Genomic DNA, 16,920 nt, shown 5'->3' with positions numbered 1-16,920 from the left:
GGGTCGGGTTCGGGTTTAGGGCTTGGGCAACCCGACCCGAGTTCAACCGAAATTTTTAATAATTTTTTTAGTTTTTAAGCTTGAAATTTCTGGTTGGATCGGGTTGAACTCAGGTTGGGTCGGGTTCGGGTTGGCAAAAAGGGCTGCTCGGGTCAGGTCGGGTTGAACCTCATCGGGTTGGAACTCAGGTCAGGTTTGGGTTGACTAAATGGTTGCTCGGGTCGGGTTAGGGTTGGCCTCAACCCGAACCCGACCTGCCCGAGTTGCACCCCTAAATATAACTTCATTTCTCAGAGATTATCTTAGATGTGATTTCAAAAAATGCATTCCAAAATGTCGGTCTTAATGTTAAATTAGAGGAGGGACAAACTTTCTTACACTGAATGACCTCAAGTTCACTATTTTCCTGCATTTGGGATCCGAGGAACAAATTAATAAATTATGTTTCCTCTTTTTTGTATCTTCAGTACACCTGAAAAATCAGCAATGTCAGATAATTAAACACGGGCAGATCAGCCAAAGAAGGATTTAGTAGAGCATAAAACTCCAAGAATACAAACTGGTGATCAAGAAATAGGTAAATGATATCAGCACAACCATGTTTTAATAATTGCACAAACAAAGCTTGTTTTTTTCTTTTTTATGATAGCTTTTTAGGGACCGTAATAATCTTTGATAGCTCTTTAATTAATAAAAGACAAGTGCAATTATTAAAACTTGGGTTGTGCTCATATCATTTCCCCAGAAATAAACAGGGTACAAAGAAAATACTCTTGCAATCAATTGAAACCACCGCTACGGTACTCAAGGGCAGCACTCCATGCTCTCCTGGTAGGCTTTGAAACCTTTTCTTCACTAACATATGGTGTCCACAACCCTTCTGCAGGGTCAGTTAGAACCCATTTGACCTTTTCCGGCCTGTTGACATAATCGAATGAAATATCCCTTTTCCGCTTAGATAGAGAACCATCTCGCTCATGAGACCGAGATTTTCCAGAAGGCTGAAAAGAAGCACACGCGTAGAGATAAGGCTTATTGCAAGTATAAATGATTAAGGCCCCGTTCGTTTAAGATTATGAAAACCGATTGTGAGTACTACACCGATTATTGGACTCAAATTTAAATGTAATTTTGAGTCCAATAATAGGTTTGGCACTCACAATCATTTGCAATAATCTTAAACGAACACGGCTTAAATAACAAAACCCAGCAACTCTGTGATATTAAACAACTTCACCTGTACGGCCCAACCAAAAGAGGGCCCACACTTGAGGGGGGAGTATTGAAGTATAAATGATTAAATAACACAACTCTAACAGCTTAAACTTTTGTTTCCCAAGGCACAGTGAAATACTAGTTTCTGCTTCATCTTCAACTGGTCGAGAAGTCAATTCTAAAACTCACCGTATGGGTATCATACTGCTCCTCAGCCTTTGGTTTTGGCCTGGATCTTTGCACTGTTCCCGTTTCCAGAAAGTCAAAAACCTCCTTTTTTGATCGAAAGCGTTTACGCGAGGTAGGATCATAATAATACTGAAAAACCAATAACATCTCATGCTTATTAGCCGCAACATACCAATTTCAGAGAACAATTTCCCCAAAAAAGAGGAAAAATAACAGGATGCCATAATTAAAACCCACTCAGAAAATACCAAATGCAACTTCTAACAAAAGCAACGGAAAAAGTATAGTATCTGACAATTATTTGTATTCATTCAATGAGCCGAACATTATTAGTATCTTATGTTTACTGTAAGGTCGTAGAATAGCAGCAGAATCATCGGCAATAATGGATCTCGTATCAGCAGATAAATCTTAAACAATGAATCTGGGTTCAACAAAAGTAATTTCAGCAGTGACCATATAAGAGGTCCCATTCTACATCACAGACTGCGGAAAGTTCCATGGTTTAAGCGCTGCCTTTAAGAATATAATTGCTTTATTTCACTACCCAATAGGTTGATGGCATTTCTCTATGTGAAGTTGTCAACCTACTACTCTTGGTTGCAGGATGTGAGGAAAGATGTAAGGACATAGTGAAAACTATCATCAATGCTTCATATGTTAAGAACTATTATGTATGCCATCAGCTGATGGCATTTCTCATTTCATGTGCTTCTCATGAATCCTAAAACAAATTTCAGGGAAGGATAGAACAATATAGTGAACATTTGATATTATTTTTCAGCAGCATGCGCTTCTCTTCAATCCGAATACAAATATAAAACAAAGTTTTTTAACATCTGCAGCATTGCTAGTAAATTTTTACCATTTCTGGTTGTATATCCGTCTCTGAAATCATGAGATCTGCAATTGTTAGTTGGTCGATGGTGTGAAATGCCATCAACTTATTGGAAATTATAAACCATGAGATGTTCAATTTTACGCAGAGAAAGATACAAATTTTACCAACAGTGTGATAACTACAAGATGAAGGTGAGCCTTGGCGCAACGGTAAGGTTGCTCCATTGTGACCTGGTGGTCATGGTTCGAGTCACGGAAACAGCCTCTCTGCAAAGCAGGGGTAAGGCTGCATACATCTAGCCCTCCCCAGACCCCGCAATGGCAGGAGCCTCGTGCACTGGGCCGCCCCTTTTGTTTAGTGATAACTACGAGATAATGGTTCTCGTCTGATCATCAATTCTAACAAACAACTCATCGTGCCTGGTTTCAGGAGACAATAAAAAATTCTACCTCAAAAGAAAAATAGCTCAGGAAATACAATAAACTTCTAGAGCTTCGATGATCATTCTAGCGAAGTAATTTCATTAAGAGATATATTTTCTACTACCGAGTAAGTCATCTTCATAAGCATGTATGAAAACTCTAGTCTATATCCTCCTGGTTATTGAAGATAGAATGGACGCACATACAAAAACTCTGAGTCTAGATCCTCCTGATTATTGAAGATAGGATGAACTAAGGGTTTCATGTTCTAAAGGTAACGAATAGATTCTAAACCTGGTTGACAGATACTACTATAATAAGGCTTAAAAGGAAAGTCAATAAAACTAATTCCTTAATTTTGAACATGGTTACATAAAAGCATCCATTACTCAAGAAAGCTGGTCATTTCCAAATCATAGATGAACAATTTGCAAGAAACTTATTTGAATTGTGTTTTTATGTATGTAGGAATACATGGATAAAGGGTTAGTATAGAAGTTTTTATAGTCATAATATAATAATAGAAGGAAAGTCTCGCCACATTCGTACCCAGCAATTAACCAGGGGACTGTTGACTGTGGTAATCAGTTTATTGCCTAAAAAGCAGGCGACATTTGTGGTTGGTCTAACATAGTAGTTACCACTTGCAAAAGCACCTCGCAAAATTTCAAGGTGCAAAAGTGGATATAACTACTTCATGGTACTATATTAAAAGTATATAATACACATACATTAAATACAATAATTAATCCGGATTGAAATGCTGGGAAAACAAAACATATCCACCCACATATACTATATAAACCTAAGGCTACACTTCCAGTCTAGACCAATGAGCCTATTACTTATAAATCCATATAAAAACAGAAACCAGAAGTCAACATCTCTAATTTCAAGTACTCATAGCCTTCATCTTCCTCTCCTTCAGCTCCGCCCCAACTTCCTCATAATCCTTCTCTAGTGCTGGCAAGTCCTTCAGACCTTCAGGAAATTATCCTTCCTCCATTCCCTCACCAGCATAGCAGTAAACAAATCACGCTTGGCATACATGAGATCGAACTTATGGTCAATCCTTGAGAAAACCTCACCAACACTAGTGGAGTTAGAAATCACACACACAGCCCTCTGAACCTTAGCCAGATCCCCTCCAGGAACAACAGTAGGTGGCTTATAGTTGATTCCAAATTTAAGTCCTGTTGGGTACCAGTCCACGAACTGGATTGTCCTTTTCGTCTTGATGGTCACTACTGCAGCAGTCACATCCTTCGGAGCCATATCACCACTATCCATCAAACACCAAGCCATGCACTTCCCATGGAGAGGATCACATTTTGCCACCATGGAGGATGGCTCAAATGCACTGTTAGTGATTTCTGCCACAAAGAGTTGCTCACGAAATGCTTTCCCTGCACATATCACAAAAATATACGAAGAAAGCATGAAGTTAATATGTGGTTAGGGAACCAGATTAGTCTGAAACTCCTTTGACATCCACGTTGAAGGCTCCATCAAAACGAAATGATGCTGTTAATGAATAGATAACCAGTGATTCCAGCACGTTAAGATTAGTATGAGCTGGCCTTTCAATGTCTAGTGATCTACGTCGGATATCATAGATGCCATCATTGTCAAGGAGAACAGCTACATCTGTGGGCTCCAAAAGAGAATAAGCTGATAGGACAATGTTGTAGGGCTCAGCTACGGAGGTCGATACTTGTGGAGAAGGGTAAATAGTGAACCCCAGCTTCGATTTCTTTCCATAATCAACCGATAATCTTTCCAACAGTAGAGATCCAAGCCCAGAACTAGTTCCATCACCAACAATATAAAAACCAGGAACCCTTGTAAACCAGTACAGTTGTATGCAACTTCCGGATGCCATGTTCAAGGCAGTAAAGCTCACAACAGGCATGTCCAACCTGGATTCTGGCCCGGCCGATGTGGATTTGGAGATGCACTCTCTCATGTTTGTTTTCGCACTCGACCATTTCTCAATAAACAAGACAAACACGTGACAGTTTTTAATTGATTTTCTGGTCTATTATTGTTGAAGATTTTTTTTAAAGTAACTAAATTTATTCATATAAACCAAAGCCCTCTACAAAATGGATACATATGGGAGGCGATATCCCACAAAACATATGACGAATAGAAGCAACCCAACCCTTCCTCTTCCCCTAGAACTCGAACCGCCTTTCATCTAGACAATCTTCATTAACTAGTAACATATCTTCCTTCTCTGTTCCTTTTGCCAGCTTATCTGCCTGCTCATTTGCTGACCTCAACCGATGCTGAAATTCAGGTGCAATTTTGACACAAAGGTCCCTGATTTCTGCAATAACGCTTGTTAGATTCTGTCAAAATTAAACTTAATCCAACCACATCGGAGAGGACTCCACCACGGCATGAAAATAATCTCCCTTAATTTCATAAATCAAAGATGGCTTTGCACATAATTTAGTTTAATCGTAATTGAATTCAAATTGTGGGTTTTGCATGACGGATGTTCTGGTTTTCAAACCACAACCTGCGGTGCCTGTTTTCTCGCTAGAAATAAGCCCCCAAATGTTTTCTATTCCTTATTCTAAAGCATATAATGCTCCTATAATACAATAAAAGTAAATTACTATAAGTGTGAAATAGGCATGTATTAAAGAAGATAAATATTCCGGTTTGAAGTAAATGATTGTGTGGAAGCTCTTGCTAATTCTGGTGTTACCTGATCAGAATTCTCAATTATGTTTGAGATGCCTATTTTGTAGTTTTTACCTCTGATAAGCTGTCTGCTTCCACTTTGGCTTTGTACTCCCCCTTCAGTTTATACACTTGTTCGAAAAAATATATTTCAGTTCAAAAAGCTTACACAGAATTGCAGTGTGAGAGATCTGTCAAGTGTCCGGTGATGGTCAGCATCTTAATAGGTGTAACCTAACAGCTATTCGATCAGGATTGACTGACTGAAATTTCTCAAACTGTAACTCTGTGGACATTTTACACTCAATCTTTCCACGTTAATAAAACAAACAAACAAAGAAACAAACAAGAGGTTTTTTATTCATTTTTTGGTCTAAAAGGATTGAAGATTTAATTCAAGATCAGATTTCAAAATCAAAAGGCATTTATACATTATTTAGGTCCCTTGCTATTGAATGCAGCTTATGCGCTCTGTGATGGATTTTTTATTTTCAAACCTTTTTTTTTTTTAAAGTAACAAGTTTATTGATTGGAATCATAGCGTGCATACAGTAGGGACGAGGCATCTCTCAAAAGTATATACGATAGGAACATCATAAAAACCACCATCAAACCCTAAGACTCTGCTGTCCTTTCCTCTACATTGTAGTTTTCCAACGTCGCTTCTTCCTTATCCACTCCTTCTTTAGCCAATTTATCCGCTTGCTCATTTGCTGACATGTTCATATGGTTGAAATGACCTACAATCAATCAGAGATCTGTAATTTATATCAGCTAGTTTCCATGGGCCTGCAGCTTTCTTACTTGCCCATGCTAAGACGTTTGTGGAGTCACCTTCGATGATCAAAGGCCCGGACTTGGATCTTGGCTTGTGGGCCACCTCAAACCCCAAAGAAGGGCTCTAGCTTCCACTTCATTAGAGTCGCACACCCTCCACTGGACCTGAACAGGTGAGGATCATGCCACCGTTATGATCACCGAAGATGTCGCCAATGCCCACACTACCTAGGTTGCCTTTGGAACTGCCATCAAAGTTGAGTTTCACCGGGCCACATGGGAGGGGTCTCCATCAAGGGATTACTTATTTCACCATACCTTTTTCTTTAATGATTGTTCTCCAGTTGCTAAGAATGTCACCCGTGGAGTAAGTGGAAAAGTTCTAACCGTTCCTTCCCTAAGGGATATGGTCAATTTTGATTTCTAATGCAAAAGGCCCAATGAACCAGCTAAGAATGATATTCTTGATTGAATTTGGAACACCCATGAAATTCTGAAGCTTTTGATTATGAGCCAACATATTTGATGAGCAGAAGTGCAACGCACCATAAGAATACCCTATGACCAAGGTTTTCAATTTCGGTATCAGTCCTCATCGAATAGGAAATACTTTGGTTTCAGTACGAATTTTGACCGAATCTTGTAAAATAATGGAAACATTTCAGTATGAAATCACCGCCGAAATCACCACCGAAATCCAGGTAAGACTCATCGCCACTGGTTTTTCTTTTTATATTTGATGTTTTTCAGAAAGCTTTTAAAGGAATCTCATTGTTGTTCTCTTTTTATGTTGGTAGAGTTCATTTTTGTCAAGGTTTATGTCGAAATGTCGATATTTTGACAGAAATTTTGCTTTTTTTATATGAAAAGTTGTATGATTCGCATATTTCGACCGAAACATTAACGAAATGTTAAAATTTCGCCCGAAATTTTATAATTTCCAAATTCAAGTAGATTTCATTTCGGTAGCAGCCGAAAACGAAATATTTTCACCGAAACAAAATGTTTCGACCGAAATTTAAAACCGTGTCAACGACTCTTCATCGTTCTTATAAAAATATGCATCTGCTAGAAAGTAGGAGCTTCTTTTCCATTGAGGATCACATCTATTGATTTTTCCTTTTGCCATACTCCAAATGAAAGCCGTTACACAAGGAGGGGCGATCAATTTCCATAACCATGCGATGTGCAAACTTACCTGTTTTCCCCTAATTTGTGGAAGAAAGAGCGGGAAAAAAAAAAAGAACGAGCGAACAGAAAAAAAAAAAAAAACACATAAGTTTGTTGAGTCTAAACCGGATGATTCTGTAGGTTTGGAGAGCAATATGACAAGCATAGAAAACCAATGAGAGAGGAATAACTATGTATTTCGTTATCTTTAAGGTTTCTCGTAAGCCTAATGACCCAATCAACACCACGCCCCCCCCCCCCCCCCCCCCCCCTCCTTTCCATTTAGTCGCACAATTTGGCCACTCTATCTATCACTCGAAGGTACAAGTTTGAGAATACATGGCACAATTGAGGATCACCTAGCCAAAGATATATCCTGAACCTTGTCCCATGTCCACTCCCGACTTTGAATCTAACTAAAGGCCCGTATAGGGATCTAGACCCATAGATGAACTTCCATGCACCCGAACATTTTCCTATAGAAGGGTTCCCAGCAAGGTTATAAATTTCGTTTCGTTTCGTCCGAAATGGACGAAACATTTCGTTTTTGTTCCGAAAACGAAACGAAATCCTCAAAATTTCGTTTCGTCCGAAATTTCAGTCAATTTCGGTCATTTCGTTCGAAATTTCGGATTTCGTCCGAAATGGACGAAATTTTGAATTTCGTCCGAAATTGCCTATAACGGCTAGTTTGACTGTTTTTTGCAGAAATTACATCAATGCCCTTGTAACGGCTCTTTTGGGTTTTTGACCATTTTAGCCTTCAAATGTGACCGTTTATAGCTGTTGGGAAGGGTATTTTAGTCATTTTTACTTGCACAAACAATAAAAAACTCTATAAATAGCCTTTCCTTCTCCTCCACCTTCACATAAGTGATTCTCCTTCTCTTTTCTACTTTCACTTACACTATCTATTCTAATAAATTTCGTACAAGTCTACACTCTTCTTCAACTCAATCCAAGTCCATTTTGGAGCAAAATAAAGGCCTACCTTCAACTTACAACTACAAGAACTATTTCCCTAAGGCTTGCAAATTACAAGTTACACTACAAATTTCAAGTGAAGGCTTACAAGTTACACTACAAATTTCAAGTGAGGGAAAGCTAATATTATCTTATTCTCTTCAAATCAAGGTCAACCTCAAGGTTCTCTTTATTTCTTTCCATTTCCTTTCTTTTATTTCTTACTTCATTTGTCCCCTTCTACTTCATTTTTTGTAATTTGTTTCAATTTCCTTTCTTCTAATTCATTTTCCCCCTTCTTCTACTTCATTTCAGAATGAGTGGGTCGGGCTCAGGACCTTCTGCAAGAACATCCTCTATTGGTTCGGCACCCGCTAGATCGGATGACCCGGCATGGGTTTACGGTACATTGGTTCCAGATCAAAAAAATAAAGTAACTTGCATATTCTGTGGCAAAGTCATATCGGGTGGAGGTATAACCCGCTTGAAAGAACATTTAGCGGTTATTCCTGATGAAGTAGCATCATGCAAAAAAGTGACTGAAGATGTAAAATATCGAATGAAGCAACTTTTAGATGCAGAGAGAAAAGAAAGGGCTAGTTTTTCATCCTTTTCTATTGATTTTTTATTTTTTTGGATTTTTCTCATATTTTTTAATATATTTTTTGTGTGACCGAAAAGTTTCGACCGAAATGCACCGAAATGACCGAAGTCTCACCGAAATTTTGTTTCGGTGGCCAAAACGAATTGGCGACCGAAACGGAATTTACAACTATGGTTCCCAGTATCCTAATCCCCCATCCTTGCCCATACTTATCTCCAACGACTTTGTGCCATATGGGATCTTTCACCTCCCCAAATCTCCATAGCCATCTTCCGATTAATGCTTTGTTCCTCTTTCTTAAGTTCCCAATTCCAATGTCACCCTGTTTTTTTAAATCTACACACCTTCTTCCACTTCATGAGATGTTTATGCTTTTTGTTATACTCCCCTCATTCCCAAAAAATAATCCCTTTTATCTTCTCTATTCGCTTCATCAGATGAGTGTTGTCCTACCCTAAAACAAGAGGTTGTGCTTTTTCTAGGAAGCAAGCTTTCTTTCAATTCTTTCAACAACCGGATTCCAACGAGAGGCATGAGGAATTCCATAACACAATGGAAGCCGCAGATTCGTGATGGGAAGCTCCTCTTTGTTGCACCCTAGTACATTCACATATTCCAACACCTCTTAGTTCTCCATTTTTTTTGGAAGGTAAGGCAGGATCAAACTTGCGACCTCAAGAAACATTTGAAAGCACTTTTTAGGTTTCTTACAGCTTGCACATTATGGTCTAGGAATATTAAGGTGTCATCTGCAAACAGGAGGTGCGAGATAGCCTAACTGCATTTGCCAGTTCTCAAACCTTTGAAGCAGCCCCTTTTCTTCCTCCTTTGCAAGTAGAAGACTGAGGGCTTTAGCCACCATAATAAATAAATAGGCAGATATTGGATCACCCTGTCTGACGCCTCTTGAACAACCAAAGGGTAGCTGGAGCCCCATTCACTAGGATAGAAAAAGTTGACGAAATGCAAGCTTTTATCCATCTCCGACATTTAACGCCAAAGCCCATCTTTTCCTATATGAAGTCGAAAAACTTCCAATCAACATGATCATATACTTTTTGAATGACGGGATCATATACTTTTTCCACACCGATCTTGCAAATGATCTCTTCATCGCCATCCTTCTTCCTTGTATTGATACCTCATTTCTTTTTTTTTGAAAGATGACATCTTTCATTAATTCTCAGAAAAAGCATTCAGGACCAGGGGTCCCAGCCTGCATTACAAGAGAAATATGAAATTTGGCACAGGTATACCTGTAGCCAATGAAGTACATTTACAGAACAAAAAACATCGAGTGATCCCTTTCCTCCTGCTTATATTATCCTTTACATATTTGAAGATTTCCATCCCACAACCTTTGCCGAATCTCAGTTCCTTAGACGGGTTTTGACGGAGATTCCAGGGCAGAGTGTCTCCATTCAGCGAAAAAACATAGTCTCTCAAGCTATTCATGGGATTTCCTCGTTCTTCAAGAGCAACTGGGATCTTAAGATGCCATCTCAAAAAGTAACCTTTAGAAGATTCCTTCCTTATAACCGCCGATCCTTTGACCTATAAAACTACAACCATCAGTACAATTTCCACGATCTAGGTACCACCTTACAAGATCCTTACTCTCAATTCCATCTCTACGTATCACTGCTCAATTAACTCGGAAACGATATGTGTGGATATTAAATAAAGAACTTTCTAGCAGACAACCAATACTCCCTAAAACATGCAGTTGTTCGCCTCTCAAAGTATACATTTTAATCATGTAATCCACCTTTTGGTTCAACCTCTTTATCTCTGTCTATTGTCTTATCTACAGCTCTTGCTTGCATCGCCGGTAACATTTCTCTGGTTTTTTCTAGGTTCTACTGGTAGGAGATCCCGAAGACATCGCCCATTGTTAGAAAATCCTTAAAACCTACCAATTCTGGGTGCCCGGAGTCTTTGTTAGTATTCAAAGCCAGGACTCCTTTTCCTTTATCTCGTTTGTCTGGCTCATTTCTGATAAGTATATTATCTAAAACATGGCTCCCATTTACACAAGTGCCTTGAAACTATGAGATGATTATCACCATCACATTATTTACCCTTCTTGCTAGAGTCTTGGCTAAGATTGTGTAGATGCCATGTAGTAAGCTGATATGCCTACAATCTTTTCAGTATTCTTTCTTTGGTATGAGTGTGATAAATTTGTTGTTCATCTCCCTTCCCATCTTTCCACTATTGTGGAACTTAGACATGAAGATGAAGATCATTTCGTCCTCTTTTACCACCGTTCAATACTTTTAGTTGAACGAAATTGGGAATCCATCTGGATCTAAGGGTCTGTCTTTTTTCATGTTAAAGATGGTATTTCTGATTTGTTTCCTTCCTCGAACTCCCTTTTCAAAATTGATCATGCATGATTTGCTTGAAAGCTAACCACTTCCACCAAACACCCCCCCCCCCTACACACACACACACACTCCCCGTTTGGGCCGCCATTCGCAATCCTGAGAAAAAAGCTTAGAGAAGTATTGGACCCCATCCACCAAGCAGTTGATTATGTTGATCCTTCTTCTATCATTTTCCATCCTATGAAATAATCTAGAGTTCTTATCCCTTTAGCCATATGGCCCACGATTTCTAGCGCCAACAGATTTCATCCCGTCTAAGGTTTTCCTCATATTCCAACTTTAGTGCTGCTCCTGCATTCTTCTAGTTGACCTTCAAGCTGATTTCTTTTTCTTTTTCTTTTTTTGAAAGCAGTAGGCAATTATATTAAGCAAACTAACAAAGACCGAGATGGTCCGTACAAAGATAGCTAGAACAATCAGAAAAGCAAATAAAGAAAGAGAAAAATCAGGGGGGAAGAGCTGATTTCACCTACCCCTCAATCTAGCAATTTGATTCCTAGCAGAACTTTCTCTTTCCCAAACTTCTTTTCAAATTCATATGTTTTCTTTCATTCATTAATTTTTTACTTTAATAGCTTCAGTTTCTTGTTGAGGATGAATCCTTTCCAGCTTCCACTTGGTGTTCTTTCCACTATTCTTTGGCCTTCTTGTTGAAACCAAGTATCTCATAGCAATCCATACCAAATTTGAATGTGCTCTGCTCGCCTTCAGCGTCTTTCATTTCTTATAACAGTGGGCAATGGTCGGATGTTGGGCGTCGAAAAGACCTTTGGACGATTAAAGTAAACCTATCATCCCATTCAAAAGAAAAAACAAACTCTTTGGAGATAAGGACATGATCCAGCCTGCATTGAATAAGGTTAGCTTGATTATTTGATCATGTAAATTTGACCCCCTCCAATGGAAGGTCAACAAGCTCACTCTTCTAAATGAATTCTGATAATTTCTTCACACTCATTGTGGTTCTCCCCAAGCAGTTCTTTCACACGGGAATCTTATAGTATTGAAATTTCCGCCCACTATCCACGGTCCCCTCCACGGATCATGCATTCCATGTAGTTCAGCCCATAATTGATGACCTAGCCTTGCCCTGGACGGTCTATAGACCTCCAATAGTTTCCATTTAAGATTGCCTCTCCTTTTCTATACCATCATCGAGAGGGTGAATTCCTTTTCCGCAATTTCATCTATGTTGAACTTATCTACTCTCCACATAATGATTATGATTCCTACAATTACTTGGGATCAAGCGATGCCCATCCTCGATTTCTTCGGCCCCATAGGTTGTTAATGAGGATTTCAGGTGCTCCATTCACCTTTGATTTTGGCATTGACTTCGGTTTTCAAAACCCAACCATTAAAACCGGTTTATCGTAAGATTTCAGACCCCAAATGGCATTATTCCTTATTGATAAGCATATAATAATCAAATATTAACTAAGATAAATATTCCAGCTTGAAATGCTTAAACAGAATCGCGGTATGAAATACTCCAAGCTGTCCAAATGTGACCAAGACCACCGACAGTGAAATGGATCTGATTGGTTTTTACTAAGTGGTCTTCACACTTGAAAGCGGCATGATCAGGATTCTTTGACTGAACTTATAATAACGTAATTCAGTGTGGACGTTTCACAAAATCTTTCCTGATGAAATAAAACAAACACATGACAAAGTTTTTTATTGATTTTCACCTCTACCTGGTTTGTAGTTTAGCATCAACATTGATAGATCAAAAGACAGATTTATAAATAATTTCAATTAATTGCAATTTAACTCAAGTCGCGAGTTGTGTGGAATGCCATCAATTCCTTACTTAACACATAAGATGAAAGCATGACTAAAAGTAGCATCCCAGATACAGATTAGGAAACACGCAAGCAACCGAGAAGGCTTGAAATAATTGCAATTGTTTAAGTGCAGGCCTCCTAGGATTCCGGAAAAGCATAAATAATAGAAAACAAGAGAGGAACTATCAATTATTCTATCCTAATATCAAATTCAATATTTCTAGGGAGAAATCATAAGAATAGTTATTAGTCATGCAGACCTTATACTTTTGGGAGTCTTAACAATAAAGATAAAGATAATAGTTCTTATTTCCTATTCTAGCCTCCCTAGAAAAATATTTGGTATCTGAAACCATAAAATAACTAACATAAACTAAATCTAAAATTCTATCGAAGAAAACTTAATGGATGATATAATGAAACTCCCATATATGGTAAATATTTTTAAATTTTGTCGTCGACCAATATTCAGGTAAATTCAGTCTTCACTAACACAAAACAAATGTAAAGCAGATAGCAATCCTAACGTTTCATCGTAGCAAAGTCCACCCTAAATAACTGACAGATGTCATTTCTATCAAGTTTACTTTGGCAAGAAACTGCAACAAACCAGACAACATTTTACTTTTGCTCAAACCTCTCTATCATAATTATAATGCAGTTTCCATATATGGTAATTGCATCCCAATTTTTCCGACATAATCATACTAACCTATTCAGCTAAATTCTGCCTTCAATAACCGAAAACAGATGTAATCTAGAGAGCATTCCACATGTTTCATCGTATCAAACTGCGACTCTTATTAAATGATTGTTTCCATTTCTATCGCGTTTGGAATCTGGCAAGGAACCAAAACATACCCTACAACATCTATTGTTAGCTCAACAGACCTTTCTATCGTAAATATAATGCAGTTTCCATATTTGGTAAACAAATTTAAATTTTGTTATGATCATACGGACCAATATTCAGCTAAATTCTGTCTTCACTAAACTAAATAAGATGTAAAGAAGAGAGCATTCCACATGTTTCATCGCATCTAACTGCCGCCCTAACTAACTGACGGGTTCCATTTCTAACATATTCGGTATCTGGCAAAGAACCACACCAAACCCAACAAGATTACCTTAAGTTCAACAGATCTTTCTGCTGTAATTATAATGCAGCTTCCATAAATGGCTAATATTTCAAGGTTTGTCAATCATACAGACCAATACTTGATTAAATTGAAGTTTCACTAACCACAAAACAGACGAAAAACAGGTAGCATTCTCGAATATTTATCGTATTAAACAGACATTCTAAGTTCTAACCAACTGATAGTATCCGTTTCTATCATGTACAGTACCCGGCAAGGAACTATAGCAAAACCCAAAAACATTTACATTTAGCTCAAAAAACTTTCTTTCATAGATGTCATGATAAACCAAAACTCTCACCCATCCATTCCCTCAAAGCCCTTCCTCTATCAAAACGTACAAAATTGCTACCCTCCCCCGATTTCAGATCTTCGGAATGTCAAAGAAAAATATAACTAACTTCATTGACATTAGAAATGGAATACGTTTCTAAGAAATGGAATACGTTTCTAAGAAATACAAACCCTGAGATCATAGCAAGAAAAATATCCTCCAGATGAAATAGAGCAACATACAACGAAACAAGAATATTCAAATTATTGTATATTTCAAAATCTAAGGCCCTGTTTGGATCGCAAGAAAAACATTTCTGATGGAAATTATTTTCTTTCCACCATATAGAGATAAATGTTATATATGATTTTGGTTAATTTAGAAGGCCATTATTATAAATAAATTGAAGGTCACTCTGGGCCTATTTCAATTGCAAGAAAAACATTTTTGACTGAAAATAGAAAAAAATTTCTTTACACAAATTTAGAAGGAAATGATATGATTATAGTTGATTTAGATGCATATCATTGTAAATTGAAGATCCATCTTCAAACAAAAAAAAAAAAAAAATTGAATAAGTTAGGTTCAAGTTACCTTTTTTCATGTGTAAAACGTCGATATTTTTACAAATATTTTTCCTTTTCAAATAAATTCCTGCAATCCAAACAGGGAATCTATGTAAAAATTGAAAAGGGTTCTTTTCAAGTTCTCTTTTTCTGTGTGTGTAAAAAAAATAGGAAAATTTAAAAATGTTTTTCCTTTCCAAAAAAAATAAAAAGAAAATAACATGCAATCCAAACAGGCCCTTAGAGACCCCCTATAACAAACAAACAAGTCTCAATTTCTAGGACTTTATTATACATTATTATAAATTGAAGGTCACTCACTCTATGTAAAAACTGAAAAGTCTTTTCAACTTATCTTTTTTTTGAAAAACAAAAAACTTAAAAAGTAGGAAGAATTAGAAATATTTTTCCTTTCCAAACTTTTCCAAAAAAAATTCCTGCGACCCAAACAGGCCCTTAGAGACCTCCCCAAAACAAATAATCAATTTCTCAATTTCTAGGGTTTCTAATTTCCATAAAAAAAAAATTCCAAAATCAAATACCCTATCTTTTTTAGTTCCAGCCTGAGCGCCGGAAGTTCTCATCTTCACCTCCGTCACCCATCCCGCCGGCAACCATTCCGGCGTCTCGGACGGAATCACGGCAAGATCCATCCATGATTTATGTTCCTCTGACGTGTAAGCCGGGGTTGTTGACACGTAAGCTTCTCTTTCTATTTCTTTGTCTTTTTCATTCTCTTCTTTTTCTGTGACTGTTTCCATTACCAAAACTTCTTTAATGAGATTTTTCTCATCTTTTTTATGTGTGTCGGATTCCGACTCGGGGCAGGACCGAGTTGGATCGGGAATTGAGAGGGCCTCTGCGGCAAATCGGACAAAATGGTCCGGGCCTGGAGGTGTTGCGTCGGAGTCCATCGCGGCTGGATTTTGATGGGTTGAGTTTGGAAGGATGAAATACTGGGGGTTCGGAAGAGAGATGGAGTGAAACTGTGTTAAGGTACAGGAGTCGAGTTAAAGAGTAATTTTTCAGTTTTTTGTAGGAGAGATTGTGGGGTCCCCGTTCTAAAACGTAAAAACTTTGGCGGTAAATGACCAAAATACCCTTCAATCCCCGAAAACTAGGGGTGCACCTCGAGTTGGGTTGGGTTGGAGCCAACCCAATCTGAGGAACCCATTTTCCCAACCCGAGCCCGACCCGACCCAAGGAACCTTTTTCCCATCCCGAAACTGACCCGACTTGAGATCAACGCGGCCCAACCCGAGTTTTTAATCTAAAAAAAATTAAAAATTATAAAAAATTTCAGGTTTTACTCAGGTCGGGTTGCCGAACCCTCAACCAACCCGAGTTGGGAAAAGTCAATCCGAACCCGACCCGAGTTGCACCCCTAAGTGAAAACATGTGCGAGAGTGTATAGCTATAGCACATTGGTTATCTCAATGAGTACTTAGATTGGGAGATTTTATATGATCCGTGGCCGTACAAACTCTATTTTTTAAAAAGTAATGTACGGCCCAGTCCATAGGATGATCCAAACCGTCCATGTAAATAGGTTGTGCCCCAAAAATCATTTTCATTTTCATCCTATGGAAATGAATATAAGGAGCCATTATATTGGGGTTTGGAAGAGAGATGCAATGAAACTGTGTGAAAGTTAAAGGAGTCGTTGAGTGAGGGTCAGTTTTTCAGCTTTCATAATAAAGAAATGATAAATTCGCACCCCCTGTAGGATAGTTTGCACCCCAATAATGCAAATTGACATTAAAAAATAAAAAGCATTAAAGTCTGGCACATACCATCCTTTAAGGGGGGCGAATCATCCTAGAGAGGGTGAGAACTTATCATCACCTTAAAGATGGGATATAAAAGTGGTTTCCATCCTCAAAATA

General features: G+C 38.1%; 1 protein-coding gene and 1 pseudogene across 1 annotated transcript; both read right to left on the bottom strand.

Moving 5' to 3' along the window:
• Nucleotides 1-297: 297 nt before the first annotated feature.
• On the bottom strand, nt 298-16,054 carry LOC143870350 (methyl-CpG-binding domain-containing protein 5-like). The gene is made up of 4 exons (XM_077376598.1): nt 15,577-16,054; nt 1,405-1,533; nt 772-1,001; nt 298-472 (listed from the first exon to the last, which is right to left on the bottom strand). Exons 1-3 carry the CDS (start codon nt 15,946-15,948, stop codon nt 780-782), a joined length of 723 nt encoding a protein of 240 aa, XP_077232713.1. The 5' UTR covers nt 15,949-16,054; the 3' UTR covers nt 298-472; nt 772-779.
• Nucleotides 3,356-7,541, bottom strand: LOC143884265 (tubulin alpha chain pseudogene; annotated as a pseudogene).
• Nucleotides 16,055-16,920: the final 866 nt, after the last annotated feature.

Source organism: Tasmannia lanceolata, unplaced genomic scaffold, assembly GCF_043159265.1.
Source record: "Tasmannia lanceolata isolate RefF3 unplaced genomic scaffold, GAP_Taslan_0.1 ptg000002l, whole genome shotgun sequence".
NCBI lineage: Eukaryota > Viridiplantae > Streptophyta > Magnoliopsida > Canellales > Winteraceae > Tasmannia > Tasmannia lanceolata.
Note: the sequence above shows the minus strand (reverse complement) of the source record. Positions and strands in the feature narration are given on the sequence as shown.